The 16,442-nt window shown below is 44.3% G+C and overlaps 1 protein-coding gene and 2 pseudogenes across 1 annotated transcript; 1 reads left to right on the top strand and 2 right to left on the bottom strand.

Annotated features, from left to right (window-relative positions):
- Positions 1–442: 442 nt before the first annotated feature.
- LOC138378237 (nectin-3 pseudogene) lies at positions 443–1,586 on the bottom strand (annotated as a pseudogene).
- A 2,616-nt stretch (positions 1,587–4,202) lies between these two features.
- Positions 4,203–5,567, bottom strand: LOC138378523 (vitamin D 25-hydroxylase pseudogene; annotated as a pseudogene).
- A 7,474-nt stretch (positions 5,568–13,041) lies between these two features.
- LOC138379029 (melanoma-associated antigen B16-like) lies at positions 13,042–14,088 on the top strand. Its single transcript, XM_069464303.1, has one exon. It carries the CDS (start codon positions 13,042–13,044, stop codon positions 14,086–14,088), a length of 1,047 nt encoding a protein of 348 aa, XP_069320404.1.
- The last annotated feature ends 2,354 nt before the right edge of the window (positions 14,089–16,442 follow it).

Here is a 16,442-nt window from a genome sequence, read left to right as displayed (position 1 = left end):
TAAGTCATCTTCATTTTCGTCATAATGTTCATCACTGACGAACTTCATTCCCATTTTTAGATCTTCATAATAATCCATTGGTCTTTCAAACCTATTGAGATTTTCTACATTGTTCCACTGAGTTTTTTCAGGCTCTTCTAAATAGTCTTTACGTATTAGATTGTTCACTGGATTTTTGATTTCTTTTTTTACACTGTCTGCATAAGAATCAAGCTCCTCTTGTTGAAGAACATCTATTTGTGATTCTTTTTGCATATCTGATGGTGCAATGTAGTTCTTGGCAAAGTAGTCTCCACAAAACGTCCGTCTTCTCCTATAGCAGAATATTCCAGCCAGAACACTTACAAGTACTATGAAGAGAGCCCCACCCACTACACTAGCAATGATCGTGCCAATGATTGTGACATCCTTAATTGTTGCCAAACTTATAATGGGAAGGGCAATTTTTTAGGTTCTGTTGCTAGATCCTCGATGTCAGCAGTTGAGGGATGCCACTGAATTGTAGGCTGAAGGGTGGTGGTAGTAGGAGGATCTGAAATGTAGATGACCTTTTGATCACTTCTTTGACCAAGGGAATTGGTCACTTTACAGATATAAACACCAGAATAATTGAAAGTCAGTGGTTGGACAAAATGAAGAGTATTGTCTGAAGCCAATAAACCATCAGGCCACTGTCCATCCAACGTGCTCCACACAGATTTGAAGGGTGGTGGATTTGCATCAGCATTACACTTGAGATTAACACCTTTTCTTCCTACAAACCAATTTCCATCATACCCTGTTACTGAAACTTCAGGAGCATACTATATGTCTAATACAAAAGAATATCGGATGTCCTTTTCCAAGGCTGGATGTTTCACAACACAAGTAATTCGCCTTCCTCTAGCAAATCTGGTTGGAAACAGCTTGTATTGGTTGACAATCGTTGCTGTTTCATTTGGAAAAGAAGTTGTAGTAGATTCCATTTCACCAAGATCACCTTCCCAGTCAATATGTGCAACTGGTTTTCCAATGGCTGCGATACAAATGGCTGCTACTGTTTCATTTCCTCCATCAATTAAAGAATCTGGCCCTTTTATCAGGCTCACAGTGGGTTCAACTAACACAGTTACGGTTGTAGAGGACTGGGCATTTCCAAGTGGGAATGTAACAGCTTTGCATATGTATTTTCCAGAATCAGAGAATCCTATGTTATGTAGAGTAATTGTTGCATCATTAAGTGAATAGTTTTTAAACAAGACTCTTCCCTGATATTCTCCTTGAACAGAGAATCCATATTGAGGATGATGAACTGCAACAGTCTGTGAACTTTTACCATGTATCTTCTCCCATGAAATTTGTGTTATGGTTTCATTTACTTCAATTAAACACTTCAATGAAACATTCTTTCCCCATACTGCTGTGACATGTGGCTCCACAATAATTGGTCCAGCTAAGGCACCACAGAGTCGGGAGAAGAGCAGCAGCAGCGGCGGCGGTGGCGTCGGGGGCGGCAGCAGGAGCCCGGCTCCGGGGGGAGAAGCAGAAGAAAGTTGTGCTTTGCCGCCTCCGGGACACAGCGGGGCCGGCCCCGGGGTCCACGCCATCCCCCACTCTCCCCCCGGCCCGCTCGCTCGCCCGCCCGCCCCGCCTTCTCCCCTAGCCCTGGCGCCTCAGGCTCTGGGCGGCGGCGGCGGCGGCGGCGGCGGCGGCGGCGGCGGCGGCGGCAGGTCTGGCGCGCGTGTCCGCAACTCGCCGCAGGCTGACACTCAGCCGAGCGCTCGTGGCTGCCTCGACTCAGCCGTCGCCGACACCATTGCCGAGGCTGAGGCGGGAGCCGCCCGCCGCCGCCACTCCCCTTCCCCCCGGTACCCGCCCGCCTCGAACTCCTGGGAACTCGGAACGCACCACCCCGCCCCACGCGGGAGGGGGAGAGGAAACCGACCCTCCGAGCGGGCGCTGCGACTCGCTCGCCTTCCCCGTGCAACTCCAGCTCCCGTCTCCAGTTTTATATTAACCTAAGGAAAAATGCAAACATTTCCTTAGACATAAGGTAAATAAAACAGCATAGTCTCCATTCTGTATAGGTTTACGGAATTCCTAATCATACTACAAGCAGTAGTGGTAGTACTGAAAAACAAAAGCAAGCCTCCTCAATTTTTACCATAATCTACTTCACAATCCACTAAGTACAATCACCAAGCCTCCAGAACCCTCAGGCTGTAGAGTTCAACTTAGACTTTTATAGGAGCTTTGACAGTAAGCAGAAGGCCCAGGGATGAGATTTGCTATGTCAAAGAACAAAGAAAGATGAAGAAGCAACTTCAATGAGTATGTTTGCTAAGATTTAAGAAAGTAGGATGGAAAGCTGCTTGGCCTAGCAGGTGGTCAGAGGGCAGGTGAGGCAGATAGTGGTCTCCTGACTTATAGTTCCTCTTCTCTTCATAATTATCCTCATTTTTATTTAGATAACTATACCACCCATATGTAGCACATGTACTTTAGGGGAAACCAACTCATCACTAGTTCTAGTAGTCAGGCATATGTTAAGGCTCAGTGAACTTTAATCCCACTCACGAAGCATAGTTTCAGGTTAATGGATGACCAGATAACTTACAACCTACAAGACACAAAGAAGTTTTCTGGGGGCATGTGAAAAATTCCCTTGCTCTCCCAGAAACAATCAAGGCTTGTTTTCTCTACATGGAGGTGGGCAAAGCACACATACTCCCAGGAGCCAACCTTAAAACTGATACCATCTGGAAGGCAAAATTGAGGGATGGGAAGGAACAAAATCTTTGATTACACCATAGAGCATATAGGCTATATCAAACCTAAAACTTCCACACTACCTTCAAATTCACCTTTTATTAAGTAAACTTGCACAGAATTTTCTTTCCTTGACAACTGGAAATATCTTCATCTATCAAAGATACAAAGGCTCCTGATTTGAAACACAGAAACTTGGAAAATATTCAAGAGATAAGGCCAAACTATGGTTAAATCCATATTCTTAATAGAAGTCATTGTTACATGCACTTACTCTGAGGCTGCAACTATTCATGAGCCAAGTTACAAGGGCGTGAATCCTTAATGTACTACTTTAGGGGAAATGATAATGTAAAAATAGCTATAAATGGGTGAATATACATTCAAGTTTGTTCAGAGCAATCACAGTTTACCCTTATTGTCCTGGTATAATTATTATTTTTTTGAGTTAGGGTCTTGCTCTGTTGCCCAGGCTGGAGTGTAGTGGCATGATCATAGCTCACTGAAACCTCGAACTCCTGGGCTCAAATGATCCTCCCATCTCAACCTCCTGCATATTTACAGGTGCATGCCACCATGCCTGGTTAATTTTTTATATTTTTTATAGAGACAGGGACTCATTATGTTGTTCAGGCTGGTCTCAAACTCCTGGCCTCAAGCCATCCTCCCATCTTAGCCTCCTAATGTCCTAGGATTATAGGCATGAGCCATGGTGACTGTCCTGTCCTGGTATATTTATTAATAGCACCCAATCACACTCAAGTGTCCAAATTTATACAGTTACCTTGTTTCTAAGGCATGTTTTTGGATTTGAATGTAATTATCTTCCAAAAAATAACACTAACTCATGGAAATGCCTAGAGACCTGTAAAACATAAGAGGATTCAATCATTAATCTCTGTAACTGGTTTTAGAAAGAAGTGGTATCAGGGAAAATGTCTGTGCCTACAAAGAATCAATAGTCACGTGCCATTTTTATTATATACACATTATTGTAATTTCCTAACTACCAAACTGTTGCTATAATGATGGATGCTCAGAGGTCACACAGACTTTCATAAGAAGAATGAGACAGTTCTTATGAAGCCATAGCAGGCAGAAAGATTTGAAACTACTAGCAGGCTCTAAATTAAATATATATTTTTCCTATAATCTGCCACCATATCTAAAATACCTCTGTAGTCCATACTCATTAATTTAGGTTTTAATTTCTTCTTTAGTCTTCTATTAAACTGAACTAGTACCACACAGGCTATTAATGACAATACCTAATCAGAAGGGAACTGGCATCTGGAATCTCAGCTCCCCAGGAGAGAAGCCAGACAGAGTTAAGAAGTGAAGAGAGGTACCTAGTACTAAACAAGAGGCTCTGCTTAGGGTATTCATAGCCCTTCTAAGCCTCTTAAGTAACACATGTCATTTATATCTTTGTGTTTCTCCACAGAGAATTCTACCTTAGAAGTCATGCAAGCTTGAAAACCAATCATAGCTAGTGCTTGTTACTGCACTAGCACTGTTTTTAAAGATACATCTATGTTCATTTGGCTTTATGATGCTGTGACTTTTATCCAAACACATGTACTAATTAAACAAGGCTCAGGGGTGAGGTAAACATACATTCTTGTTCCCCCAAATGTCCCATGTACTTTCAGCGTCTTTCAGCACAGATGAGGTAGGGTTGGGGCTGCAATGTCATGCCTAACCTAGGCTTTAGATTTGGAACTAGTTCATGTGGAAAATGCAAATGAAATCGTTGAAGCAATGCTGTGAAAAACAAGAACATTTCCATCCGAGCCAGCTGTTCTCCAAGACAGTGTCTTCTCCCTAGGGAAAAAGGAACCAAAGCTTCCTTCTTGGCAAAATATCCATTGCTGTCCGGAAATCGTTCAGGATAGAACACTTCTGGGTCTTTCCAGTACTTTTCATCAAAATGCACAGAATAAAGATTTGTAATTACTGTTGTGCCTTTAGGAATGGAATAATCACGTACAACTGCATCTTTAGAGGTTGCATGGAAAATCCCTAATGGAACTATATTACAGAATCTTAAAACTTCATGCAACACTGCCTGAGTATAAGGCATTTTGCATTTGTCGTCCCAAGAAGGCTTCCCATTGAGGCTTATAATTAAATCAATCCTTTCTGAACTTGTCCTTGAATGTTAGGATAAAGGACCATGAAAAGAATTGCCCACCGTAGCACATTAGTTGTTGTTTCAGTTTTAGCAATGATGAGTTCACCCACTGAGAAAATCAGGTTTTCTTTGGAGAAAGTAGATGATGGGTCATTTTTACCTTGATCCATCTTATCTAAATAAGCATCAACAAAATGCTGAGGTAACTGAGGCTTTCTGTTGACTGAAGCTTTCTCAGTAAGTCTAGAGAGAAAAATCATAGACTACAGCTGCGTTCCTAAACAGCTGTTGATGTTTCCCAAAAGGTAAGATGCCAATTCATGGAAAGGCATTATACAGGAAGACTGAGGCACTAGCAGCTAATTCCACATTTTCACTAAATAACTCAATCATGTGCTGAAAATCAGTGTCTTCATAAGTGAATCGTTGTCCAAAAATTATCAGATTGGTTATGTTTGAAACAGCATTTGTTATTAATTGTTTAAAGTCAAAAGGTCTACCTTTGTATGTTTCAATAGCATCAATGAAAAAATTAGTTTCTTCTAAGATTTTAGATTCAAAAGACTTTTGTCCATATCCAAAATAACGAAAGCTATTTACAGCTAATCTTCTGTGATTGACCCATCCTCGGCCATATCTGGAATTGAGTAAGCCTCCCATTTTTGTCATCTTCATGAATAAAGGAAGACATGGTCTGTCTGCAAATATTTCACTTTGATGAACAAGGCATTCCTTTACTACATCATAGCCATTTAGAACCACAGTTGATATGCCTCCAAGATCTAAACTGAAGATATCACTGGGAGGTTAAGAGTTTTAAATGAGTCAACAAGTTGTCAGTGAGACTGGCACAGAGTAGGAGCATTATGAGTATTTGCTATGAGGATGTTCCCGGCCAGTTGGAACAATACCGCTCATTCTGTGCTGTAGAACTCCCGCACTGGTTTTTAGTCATTAATTCATTCACGCTTTCACAATCATTTACCAGTGCCTGCTTCTCAGCTAGGCGCGTTCACCTGCGTTCTCTCTTAATCCTCACAGCAAACGCCTAGACCAGTCCTTCGTCACTTGCAAACATCGAAGAACCTCCTATTGACTATTAACTCCATCCTAGAATTCAGAGCACCGTGTGTTTCTTATTTTCTGATTCGTATCTCTTTTATTACTCCTGTTTCCCATTACCTGCCTGTGTACTATCTCCATTAACATGAAGAATAAAAATGATAATAGCAGGCATCTTTGTCTATTCTTGAATATTAAAGTAAAAGTTTTCAGTGTTTCCACAAGATGTAAGACTTCTACTCAAGACCTTTGTTTTTTTCTTTTTTTAGTAGATGTCCGTGATCTAGTTTGAGAAGGTCTTTTTATCATGAATGAATGATGATTATCATTAAGAACCACAATTCTGTATCAATTTGGGCATGATTTCCGCATTTAACCTGTATATGTGGTATCCTAGTCCTGGACCAATTTGTCCTCAAATCCATTCTTCAACTTTGTTCTGTATCTACTCCACTGGGTCGGACACTCAATTTCTAGCTCTCCAACACCTGGATGGAAACTGCTCCAGCCAACAGGAGACACCAGTAGGAGATTAGACCTCAGGATGACAGTGCCTAGCGTTTTTTTCCTTCCTGTCTGCATCAGGTGGCTTCTATTTCGATTGCTACATTTTCTCTAGCCTCCAGCTGCCATCAGATTAGAACACTATGGTTCCAAATCCTGTTAATCCCAACATCTTGGCTCCAGTGACACTACCTACTCTATTTGTCTCTCCAGACTAGATGTTGGAGTGACTCCCACAAGTTGTTAGTTATTGGTTTTCTTGATTCTCCCCCTTTTAGTTTCTGCATCACCTGTTTAACCAAGTTCCTGTATTAAATGCCCTCTATGTTATATATTTTCACTCGTTGGATAATCCCTGTCTGTTGTAGTTGGCAAATTATACTGACTGATTTTTTTAAGGTTATATCCTCCTGGCATTCCTAAGGAAATCTCAAGTCTGTCCCTAGCACTGAAATATATTAATGCCCCTTTTATTAGTAATAGCCTAAAGAAAATAAGCAAAATACTCCTGGACCCTAAGACTTCCTTAATAGAATTATGTCTTTCTCCTATGCTTCACAGCTTTCTCAAGATAAGGTTCTGTGCCTAGCAGTATTTGCACATACTGTCAAAATTCTAAGAATGTAAGCAATACACTCTATAGTACCAACTGTGGGAAACCAACCAACTAGTATCAGAGGTATATTTACAGCATTAAAAGGATTAAGACTCATAGAAAATATGGCTATGGCATATTTGAAATATCCAAACAATTCAAATATCTGGAGAAAGGATATTAAGCCAAAAGAAGTACACAGTATGAAATAAGACAAATGCAAATTTGAGGAATTGAAGACAGTAGACTCAACTTACAATAGCCAACTCTTACAAAAGATCTATATAACAGATAATTTTATATCAATTAAAAAAGATAGAAACAGAAAGAAATATTAGTTCAATAATATTGTATAAATAATAGGTTCAGAAGAGATTTAAACATTATAAGACAAGACTAGAACTATGTTATAACATTTTCTAAGGATAAACACATGGCAGACAAGAAAAGGTTACCACTTATAGAAGAATTTCAGGTAATAAATTAAGAAGAAATGACAGAATGAGAGGATTACTGTTCTAAAGCACATAAGGGACAATATATCATGGTCATAATTATCAGACTCCCAAGATTACCAAACAGGAAGATAGACAAAGATTACATATCTCCTAATGGAAGTGTGACGCATCACATCCAGAATGGTCTTGCCAAAGAACAAACACATAGATTTTAAAAATATTAATCTGAACAAGCTTCTACTTATGGCTATTTATAATTGTTATTTTGCATGTCAGGGATAAAAGGATAATTGTACTGTTTTGTGTACTATTATATATGTCTGAGAATTCCTATGAAAAATGATTTTATTATAAATATCATAGCTTTAAGTTTGGATACCTGAGGGAACTGGAGCAAAGTTTAAGAAAGTAGAAATTACTAAATAGGCCTATTAGAAATAGAACATTTAAATGAAAAATGCAAACTGAAACTCTACTCCAAAGCCACCCTCAAAATGTCCCAGGATCAAGTAGGTTTACAGGCCAGTTGCACCCAAAATCAGGCAAATCTAATCAGCAACTTATGTAAACTCATCCAAACCATACAGAAAGATTTGAAATTGCTCCACATATAAAGAAGGTCGTTCTCTTTGTTAGGTTTGCTCCAGGTGGGAACCCCAAAAATATGTGTCAGACAGAATGTGGTTAATGCAAATCTTATAAAACAGTAGCCACGGGAGTCTGGAGAATCACCAAACATTGTAAATCTAACAGAGAGCAGCCAGCCTGCCTTTCCACCGGCCCCCATAGGGACGAAATTTACCTCTGCCTACGTTTCTGGATAAGGACCACCCTGGAACTGAAAGATGGATGTGACTGGGGCAGAGGTCCTAGGAGCTGGTGGATTCACCCTCTATAAAACCCAAGGCTCTCCCCTTTTCTCTCGTGGATGCTTTCTTCGGCCTCCACCATCTGCACCCAGATACTCGAAATAAACACCATTTTGCTACACATGAGGCTTCGTATGTCTCTCTCTTGGCTCCGGACCGAACACGCTTCCATACAAAAAACAGATGAGAAGACCCCCAAGAGAAGAAGACTTGCCCCAAGCGTGCTCCACTGTTAAAAAGAGGACTGGAAAACACATTTGAATGATAAGAAGTGCAAAATGAATGAGAGGTATGCAAAATGTAAAGAGATAATACTCAGTTCTTTCCAAATTGCTGCAAAAGGCATTAACTCTTCCTCTTTTATGACTGAGTAGTCCTCCATGGTATACATATACCACAATGAAAACATGATCATTGTTAGGTTTACAAGGTCTGGGAACTCTCCAGACTCCTGCGGCTACTGTTTTAAAAACCTTCGTTTTCTAATAACCACATTCTGTCCTATACATACTTTTTGAGCCGCAGGAGTCTGGAGAGTCCCCGGGCATTGTAAACCTAACAATCATCTGCATATGCAATGTCAAATAAATTCAAAAAGTAGAGTCTCACAAAACCATTCTGATTAGTCCCTTCCTTGTAGAAAACAAATATCTGCAGGATAAAAGTAGCAAAGAGGCTAAGTCTGGCTGGTGAAGAGAAAGAACAGATCAACCTGTTTTTCTCTGACACCCCACCACCTGGCCTGGTCCCTTCCTGCCTTGTACTGTCACTTTCCCATCTCCCATCAAGGCTGGGGCAGAGACCCAACACAAACTCTGCAAGGCTTCACTAAGTAAACCAGTCGAGAAACCCCGGGAGGTGGCATTTCCTAGGAAGCCGTAACTCAAACAGAAAGGGGGCAAGATTAGGATCCTCATGAAGGACAGAGGCAATCAACACTGCAGAGTAAAGGAGGTCAGGTGGCAATCGGACAGTGCCTCCTCTGAGACCTAAAAGGCCCCAGGTGGGGGGTCGTCAGCCGACGCAGTCCTCAGTTGCTCTGCAAGGTTCTCAGAAACATGAGCACAACCTCAGATCAGCTGAGGGAGAAATGCCAGGGCTGGCATAAGTAAGTCCACCTGAGGACTCAGAGGGAGGATCTTCAGCACCCTCCTCTATGGCACTATAAAGCGAGTGCACAGAGGCCCTGCCTGTAGCCCCTGCCCTGGCCCCAAGAGCCGGTAGCGGGATGCCACGCCCCCCGACTTCCTCCGCTCGCGTCTGAGGAAGAAGTCAGAAGAGGCAGGAACCCCAGCTGCTTCCAGCCCTCAAGGTAAGGTTCTCAATAAAACCGACAGGGGAGTCTCCACAGATAAGAGCCCCAGCCCCGCAGTGACTCCTGAGAGGCCCGCGGGGGTGGGGGCCGCCGCTGGGCTGTGAGGCCGACCCCACCCCCCACTTCCTCCTCGGGGGTCTGACTGAGGTGAAGGCCTTACTGCGCCTCGGGGGTAAGAGACCCCAGACCTGCCGGGCATTGAGAAAAGGCCCCTGAGGGAGTCCTGAAGGGATCACTCACCACAGAACCGTGGCGCAGCCACTGAGCTCGGGCCCCTCAGCCCTGGGAGTCCCTGGGCAGCGGCAGCGGCAGCCGGAAGTGGTTCTCCCTGACTTCTGCGGCGAAAGCCTCAGGCCCTACAGTAGTCCAGGTGGGGACCCTGAGTGAATTTGTGGCGTTCTGCCCATCCCAAGAAAGAACTTATGCCATGGTGTCTAGTCCCTGTTGCCAGTTCTGAATGTTCCGTTCATGAGGTGTCTCCTCGCTTTTTTCTTCCGTGCCTCACAACGGTGACAACTTGAGTGGAAGGGAGCAGCCTTACATAGTGAGCAGGAGGGAGTACAATCACAGTCGGTATCAAAAATCAGGATCCCATGTATGGAGTAAGGGACAACCCACCTGAGGACAAACGGAGCCACACAGAGCCCCACCTCTCCTGTCATCCCTGGGAGGCTCTGGGACGGACTGTTAGGCTAAGGCTTACTCTCACGCTCTCCTCAGTTTCTCAGGGAGGTGGAGGTTTTGGTCTGAGCAGATGATATCAGATTAGAAGAAGAAGGATTCCCAGGCTGTTGTAAGTGTCAAGGCAACCTCCCTAAATTAGGTCCGAATATACAGCCTGCCCTATAAAAGTGTGGTTTCACAGACCCGGGAGAACCCTGGCAGACTGAGTAGCTGCAGCCGTTTGAGACGCCCCCTCACTTCCATAGTGATCACAGGGAAGTGAAGATTTAGTGTGAGCAAAGGACCTCAGGTTCACAAAAGGTGGAGTCTCGGGCCCTAGCAAGAGTCAAGGTGAGGACAAGAGTGAAGACAGTGAGGAAGGACTATGGGGAATGCCGACTGGAGAACAGAGATCACTGTACTGAGCCCTGCCCCGTCCCTTCAGGCAACCCTGAGAGGCCGTTTGCAGGGGTAGTCAGATGTTACACAATTTCCCTTTATCCTTTAGGGTCTGAGGGAATTGTGAGCCTTAGTCTGAGGGAGTGGCGTCAGGTCAGCCAAAGGAGAAGTCCCAGGAACCTAAAAGAAGTCTGGGAAAGTACCCTGAGTGAGGATTAAGGGAACCATCCACCCCAGAGACGAGGTGGCCATACAGTGTCCACACCTGCTGGCATCCTTGGGAGACCCTAGGCAGGGATGACTGATTAAGTCACTTCCTCACTTCATCTCCTTGCTGCTCACAGGAAAGTAAGGCTTCAGTTTGAGGGGGCAAAATGAGGTTAGTTAGAGGCGGATCATCACACAGTGTCAGGAACCACAATAAAGACCTTGAAAAAAATATTAAGGGGCCCACCAATCCCCGTACATTTGGGACCATATGAGCCCTGCTCTGCCCCTATGGTAGGTCCTTGGAGGCCCCAAATAGGAGTAGCCAGAATTCCCATGCTCTTCTCCCATCTTTGGAAGTCTAGGGACTTCAGTGGTGTGAGGGGGTAGCCTCAGGTGAGCAAAGCATAGGGTGCACAGGCTGTGCCAGGAGACTAGGTAAAGATCTAGAGTTATGACTGAGGGTACCACCAAGACAGGGGCACCCAACATAGCACCCTTTTTGCTGTTCATCCAGGAAGTTCTGGGAAGGGATCAACTGATGTGATGCACCCTCTCTTCCTTGCCAGGTTTCCACTGAGTAACGGCCGTGGTATGTAGGGCCTAATTCATATCAGGTCAGTAGAAGGGGTCTGCAGGCCTGCCAAGAGACAGGATGAGCACCTGTGTGAGGTCTGAGGGGTCTGCCCAGCCCTCAGTGGGTGGCTGCATCTTGTCTAACTCTGTCTGTTAGCACTGGGAATGTCAACTGTGGTAAACAGATGACTTGTTTCCTCATTTCCCTGTTGGGGAGGAGAGGGTTTGATATGTGAGGCCTGCATCACATCAGGTCAGCAGAGGAACAGAACAGTCTACCAAGAGTAAGGTAACAACCTTGAGAGAGATCCGTTGTGGCGACTCCTCCACAAGAGACGGGCCCCAGTGTCTAGCCCCTGCTCTCAGCACTGGAAAGCCTGGCTGTAGTGGTTCGATAAGACATGTTTTCACGTCCTTTCCTTGATTCTCAGGGAGGAAAGGCCTTGTAGCTAGGGAAAAATTAAGCATCAGATGGATGGCAACTGAGGACTGACCAGTAGCCTAGAAAAGGACCCTGAGTGAGGGCTCAGGAAACCTCCCATCCGAGAAGATTGAGGCTGAACACAGCCCTGTTCTGCCCCTTCTATCCACCCTGGGATGCCCTGGGCAGAACTATCAGGTAGACATGTTCCCTCTCTTCCTTCTTAGGGCATTCAGGGAGGTGAAGGGTTTGGTGTGAGGAGGAGACATCAAGTGAGCAAAAATGCCATTATAGAGTCTGCTAGTAATGAATTTTAGGACCCTAGTGAGGCCTGGAGGGAAAAACTACCCCAGCACAGAGTGATTGCCACAGAGGTATGCCCTGGTGCCACCCTTGGAGACCCTGAGAGGTGATTCTTCACCTCTTAGTCTTGGGGAGGCGGAAGCTTTGGTCTGAGAAGGAAACATTGAGTTAACAAAAGGAGTGATCCCAGTAACTGCCTGGATTCAAAGTAAGGAACCTGAGTGAGAACTGAGGGGACAACCTACACCACTACAATGGCTTGCGTGGAATCTAGCTCCTGCTCTCAGCCCTGGGATGGGTAGATGAAGGAGGTACCTCCACATTTTTTCCTCAGTTGTCTTAGGAGGTATGCCTTTTGTTGTAGGGGGCAGCCTCATAATAGCACATGGGAGGTGGTGTAGACCCTATCATTTGCAAAGTTGGTGACCCTTCTGGTCATAAACTGATAGCACTACCTTCCTCAGAACCGAAAGGGCTCTACAGAGCCCAGCAATAACTCTCTGTGAGCCTGAGAATCTTATGTTGGCTTGGCTGGCTGCACTCTGAGGAGGATTCTCACTTCCTCCTTCAGATTACTTTGGGGGACAGACACCAAGATGACAGGAGACCTATAAGACCTTATAACACTGTTGTCAGGAAAAGTCCATTGGCAACAGCTTCTATCAGAGCCACTGCAGTTGAGTTTAACTACTGAGGACACTCACATCCTCCCTCTCTCTCTTAGGCAGTGACACTGCATTGAGCACCCTCTGCTCACTCCTGCCTACTGCCACCAGCAAGAGACATCATGCCTAAGGATCAGGAGAGTCCACAATGTGGACATGATCAGCGCATTCAGAGCCAGAGTGAGACCCAGGGCCTGGAAAATGCCCAAGTGTCCAAGGCTGTGGAGGAGGCCTCTCCCTCCTCCCCCAATCCTCTCATGCCAGGCAACCTGCAGGAGGCTCCTGCTGCCAAGATGCTGAGCACTCCTGAGGGTCCTCAGGGGTCCTGCTCCTCTGCCATTGCTGTCGCAGCCACCTCAGCAAGCAAACCTGATGAGGGCTCCAGTAGCAAAGAAGAGGAAAAGAGTCCAAGCACCTCACAGGCTACAGCAGCCCCCAAGAATGTGCCCATCTATGCTGTCAACGAGAAAGTGGCTATTCTGGTGAATTTCATGGTGCTCAAATACCAAATGAAAGAGCCAATAACAAAGGCAGAGATGTTGAAGATTATCATGCAAGATGATGAAGATGACTTCCCTGAGATCCTCCTGAAAGCCTCCGAGCGCATGGAGATAATCTTCGGCCTTGATGTGAAGGAAGTAGACCCCACCAGCCACCGCTATGGCCTCTTCATCAAGCTGGGCCTCACCTATGATGGGATGCTGAGTGTTGTAAAGGGTGTGCCCAAGACCGGCCTCCTGATCGTGATTCTGGGTGTGATCTTCATGAAGGGCAACCGTGCCACTGAAGAGGAAGTCTGGAAAGTGCTGAATGCCATGCAGGTGTATTCTGGGAGGTACCACTTCATCTTTGGAGAGCCCAGGGAGTTCATCACCAACGAGTTGGTGAAGGAAATGTACCTGGAGTACCACCAGGTGCCCAACAGTGATCCTGCACAGTATGAATTCCTGTGGGGCCCAAGAGCCCACGCTGAAACCAGAAAGATGAAACTCCTGGAGTTTCTGGCTAAGGTCCATGGGACTGACCCAAGTTCTTTCCCTTCTCAGTATGAGGAGGCTCTGCGAGACGAAGCAGAGAGAGCCCAAGCGAGAGGTTCAGTTAGTGCTGGCTCTACTCCCACGGCCACTGTGAGTTCCAGTGCCATGTCTGGCAGCTCCTCCCACACCTAGTGCAATCAGGGATAGATTCTTCATCCCTCTGAAGAGGGCAGTTAGTGTTCAAACAGTGTAGGTCCAGGGTGGAGGTGGAGGGAATCACCTATGCGTTCCTATTTTGTGTGGGTAACTTGACAATTTAATCTTTTCTTATTTGATGCATATGTTATACAAATGTTATCATTTTAATAGAACGTTAATTATTTTCAAAATCTTTGTGTTTCACATGATTTTGATCCCACATCTAATGCTGTTCATTAGGTTCCATAGGAAGGGTTCCTCTTCTGTAAAACATAGTGTAAAACCATCCATTTTATTTTGTAACCTGGCATTGCTATAGGAATTTCGTCTGTAAATACAGAGGAATTCAGCTTTAAAATAGTTGGGATCAACAGTGAGAACTAGGAAAAAATAAGATCTAGGATGTATTCACTCCTTGTTTTTTTATCTTTTTTAGTCTTTTTTTCTGCAACATTCAATGATGTTTGCATCAGTTTGCTTAGCTCTTTCCATAGCTTAAGAGAAATAAATCTTAATAAATTGGATCCCATGCGTATTGGTTTATTTATTCTCCAAACCTGCATTGAACACCTGCTGTTTTGAAAGCACTTCAATAATACCAAGTATGCTAGGATTAATAAGATTAAGGTCTACTCATAGCATTTTAACATAGCAGCTATAATCTTGTAAGAATAGCAATAGGATCTTCTGATAGCTAAAGGACAGGTAAAAAGAAGGTGTAATTAGGGTGAGATGGGCAGTCCGAATGAGTCAGTCAGGCAAGTGTTTATGCCTTGAAGCATGGCAATTTCTGGCTTTTGAAAACTTCACATCTTTCAGTGGAAGTTAATTTTACATTAAGCTAGATGGTAGTCCAGGTGAGGCTGAAGACATCATGAGCAAGGACCAGACCCTCAAATGGTGTGTCTCAGCATTGAAACCCTGAAGCATATAGTGGAAAACTGTTATCTGTTCCTTTTGCGTCTGGGGTAAACCAGAGCGAAATTCTCACCTGTTACAGAAATGGAAGGTATCCTTCATTCCTATATCAATGCAGTTGAACACAGTGCACAAACAAAGTATTTTATACACATCAACTTTCAGGAGTTTATGACAAATAAGGATGATACTCTCTTGAGATTAAATCTCTAGAATCCACTGTGGAGCAGTCAGCCAGGGATTAGGAAAGCCCTTGCCCACTCCATACAAAGGAAAATTTAAATAGGCTATCCTCAGTGTAATTTGGCAAATAATAGCAAGGTCTACATTTTTGGTATGGGTGAAAGGAATGAAAAGGGCTGGGCAGTTGGATAGAAGGGCAGCTGGAACAGAGCAAGGAGTTCGTCGTGGATACAAATTCTATGAAATTTGAATTACATTATGCTGGGGAAGACACCCCGACACAAAATTAAGTAACAATCTGCGAGGCAAAAATACTACTTGCTGAGGAACATGTTTGTATGATTTGCTATTCCATGACCTATAGCACTCTCTGTTTTCTAAGAAAGCCTGGATTTAGAGAACATGTACAAATATCCACATGCACACACAGGTGAGGGTCGTAGGATTTTGGATCAACATAATCATGGCAGTAGCTGATATTCACTAGGTCCCATGATACATCAAGCACTGTGTCATGTGCTGTATATGCTTTAAAAACATCCCAAAATCCCTGGGATATAGGACTTACCAAACCAAATTCACCTATGAAAATACTCAGGCCCAGAGAGCCTGTGATTGTGCCTAGTTTCCAATGTCTAATACATGACAGAGCTGGGAGCTAAAACCCTTCTTCGAATCCATCTACAGCTCACTCTGTTCCATTCTTCAAAGCCTGAGTCAAACCTCTGACTCTTAATTTATTTCTCTTCTCTCTGCTCCTTAATGCCTCTCAGGATGTAAAAAGAAGGATGTTGTAGCCAATGAACTTCCAGCAGATTTAAAGAAGGAAGGTTGAAATAAGATTTAAACATTCTTTAGGATGGCCTGTGGGCTTCATTTAACTAGATGCCTGCTTCTTCTAATCCCAGTGTTCCTTGAGAGCTGACTCTGCCCAGGGGCAGGCATTTTTGTCTAGCTCCAGCTCTCTATGCATTATAGCAGCCATCCCCTATGTCTTCTCTGGTGTGCCGTCTTGTCCAAACTGGAACCTGACCTGCTGACCTTCACGGCATCCTCCTCCGAAGGCTGCACCCTGAACTCAAGTAAAACAAACAAGACAGAATCACTTGCCTTCCCCCCGACTTAGAGCATTCCAACTCCTTGGCAATCCCACCCCTCACGGTGGTGGTCCCTCCCACAGCAACATCCTATTCCACGTAGAGGGTGATTTTGACAGTGAAATTTAGACCTGACCACCCCACTGGGTG

Source organism: Eulemur rufifrons, chromosome 30 (assembly GCF_041146395.1).
Source record: "Eulemur rufifrons isolate Redbay chromosome 30, OSU_ERuf_1, whole genome shotgun sequence".
Lineage (NCBI taxonomy): Eukaryota > Metazoa > Chordata > Mammalia > Primates > Lemuridae > Eulemur > Eulemur rufifrons.
Note: the sequence above shows the minus strand (reverse complement) of the source record. Positions and strands in the feature narration are given on the sequence as shown.

Coding starts and splice junctions, on each gene's coding strand:
- LOC138379029 (XM_069464303.1), top strand. CDS start 13,042: ATGCCTAAGGATCAGGAGAGTCCACAATGTGGACATGATCAGCGCATT.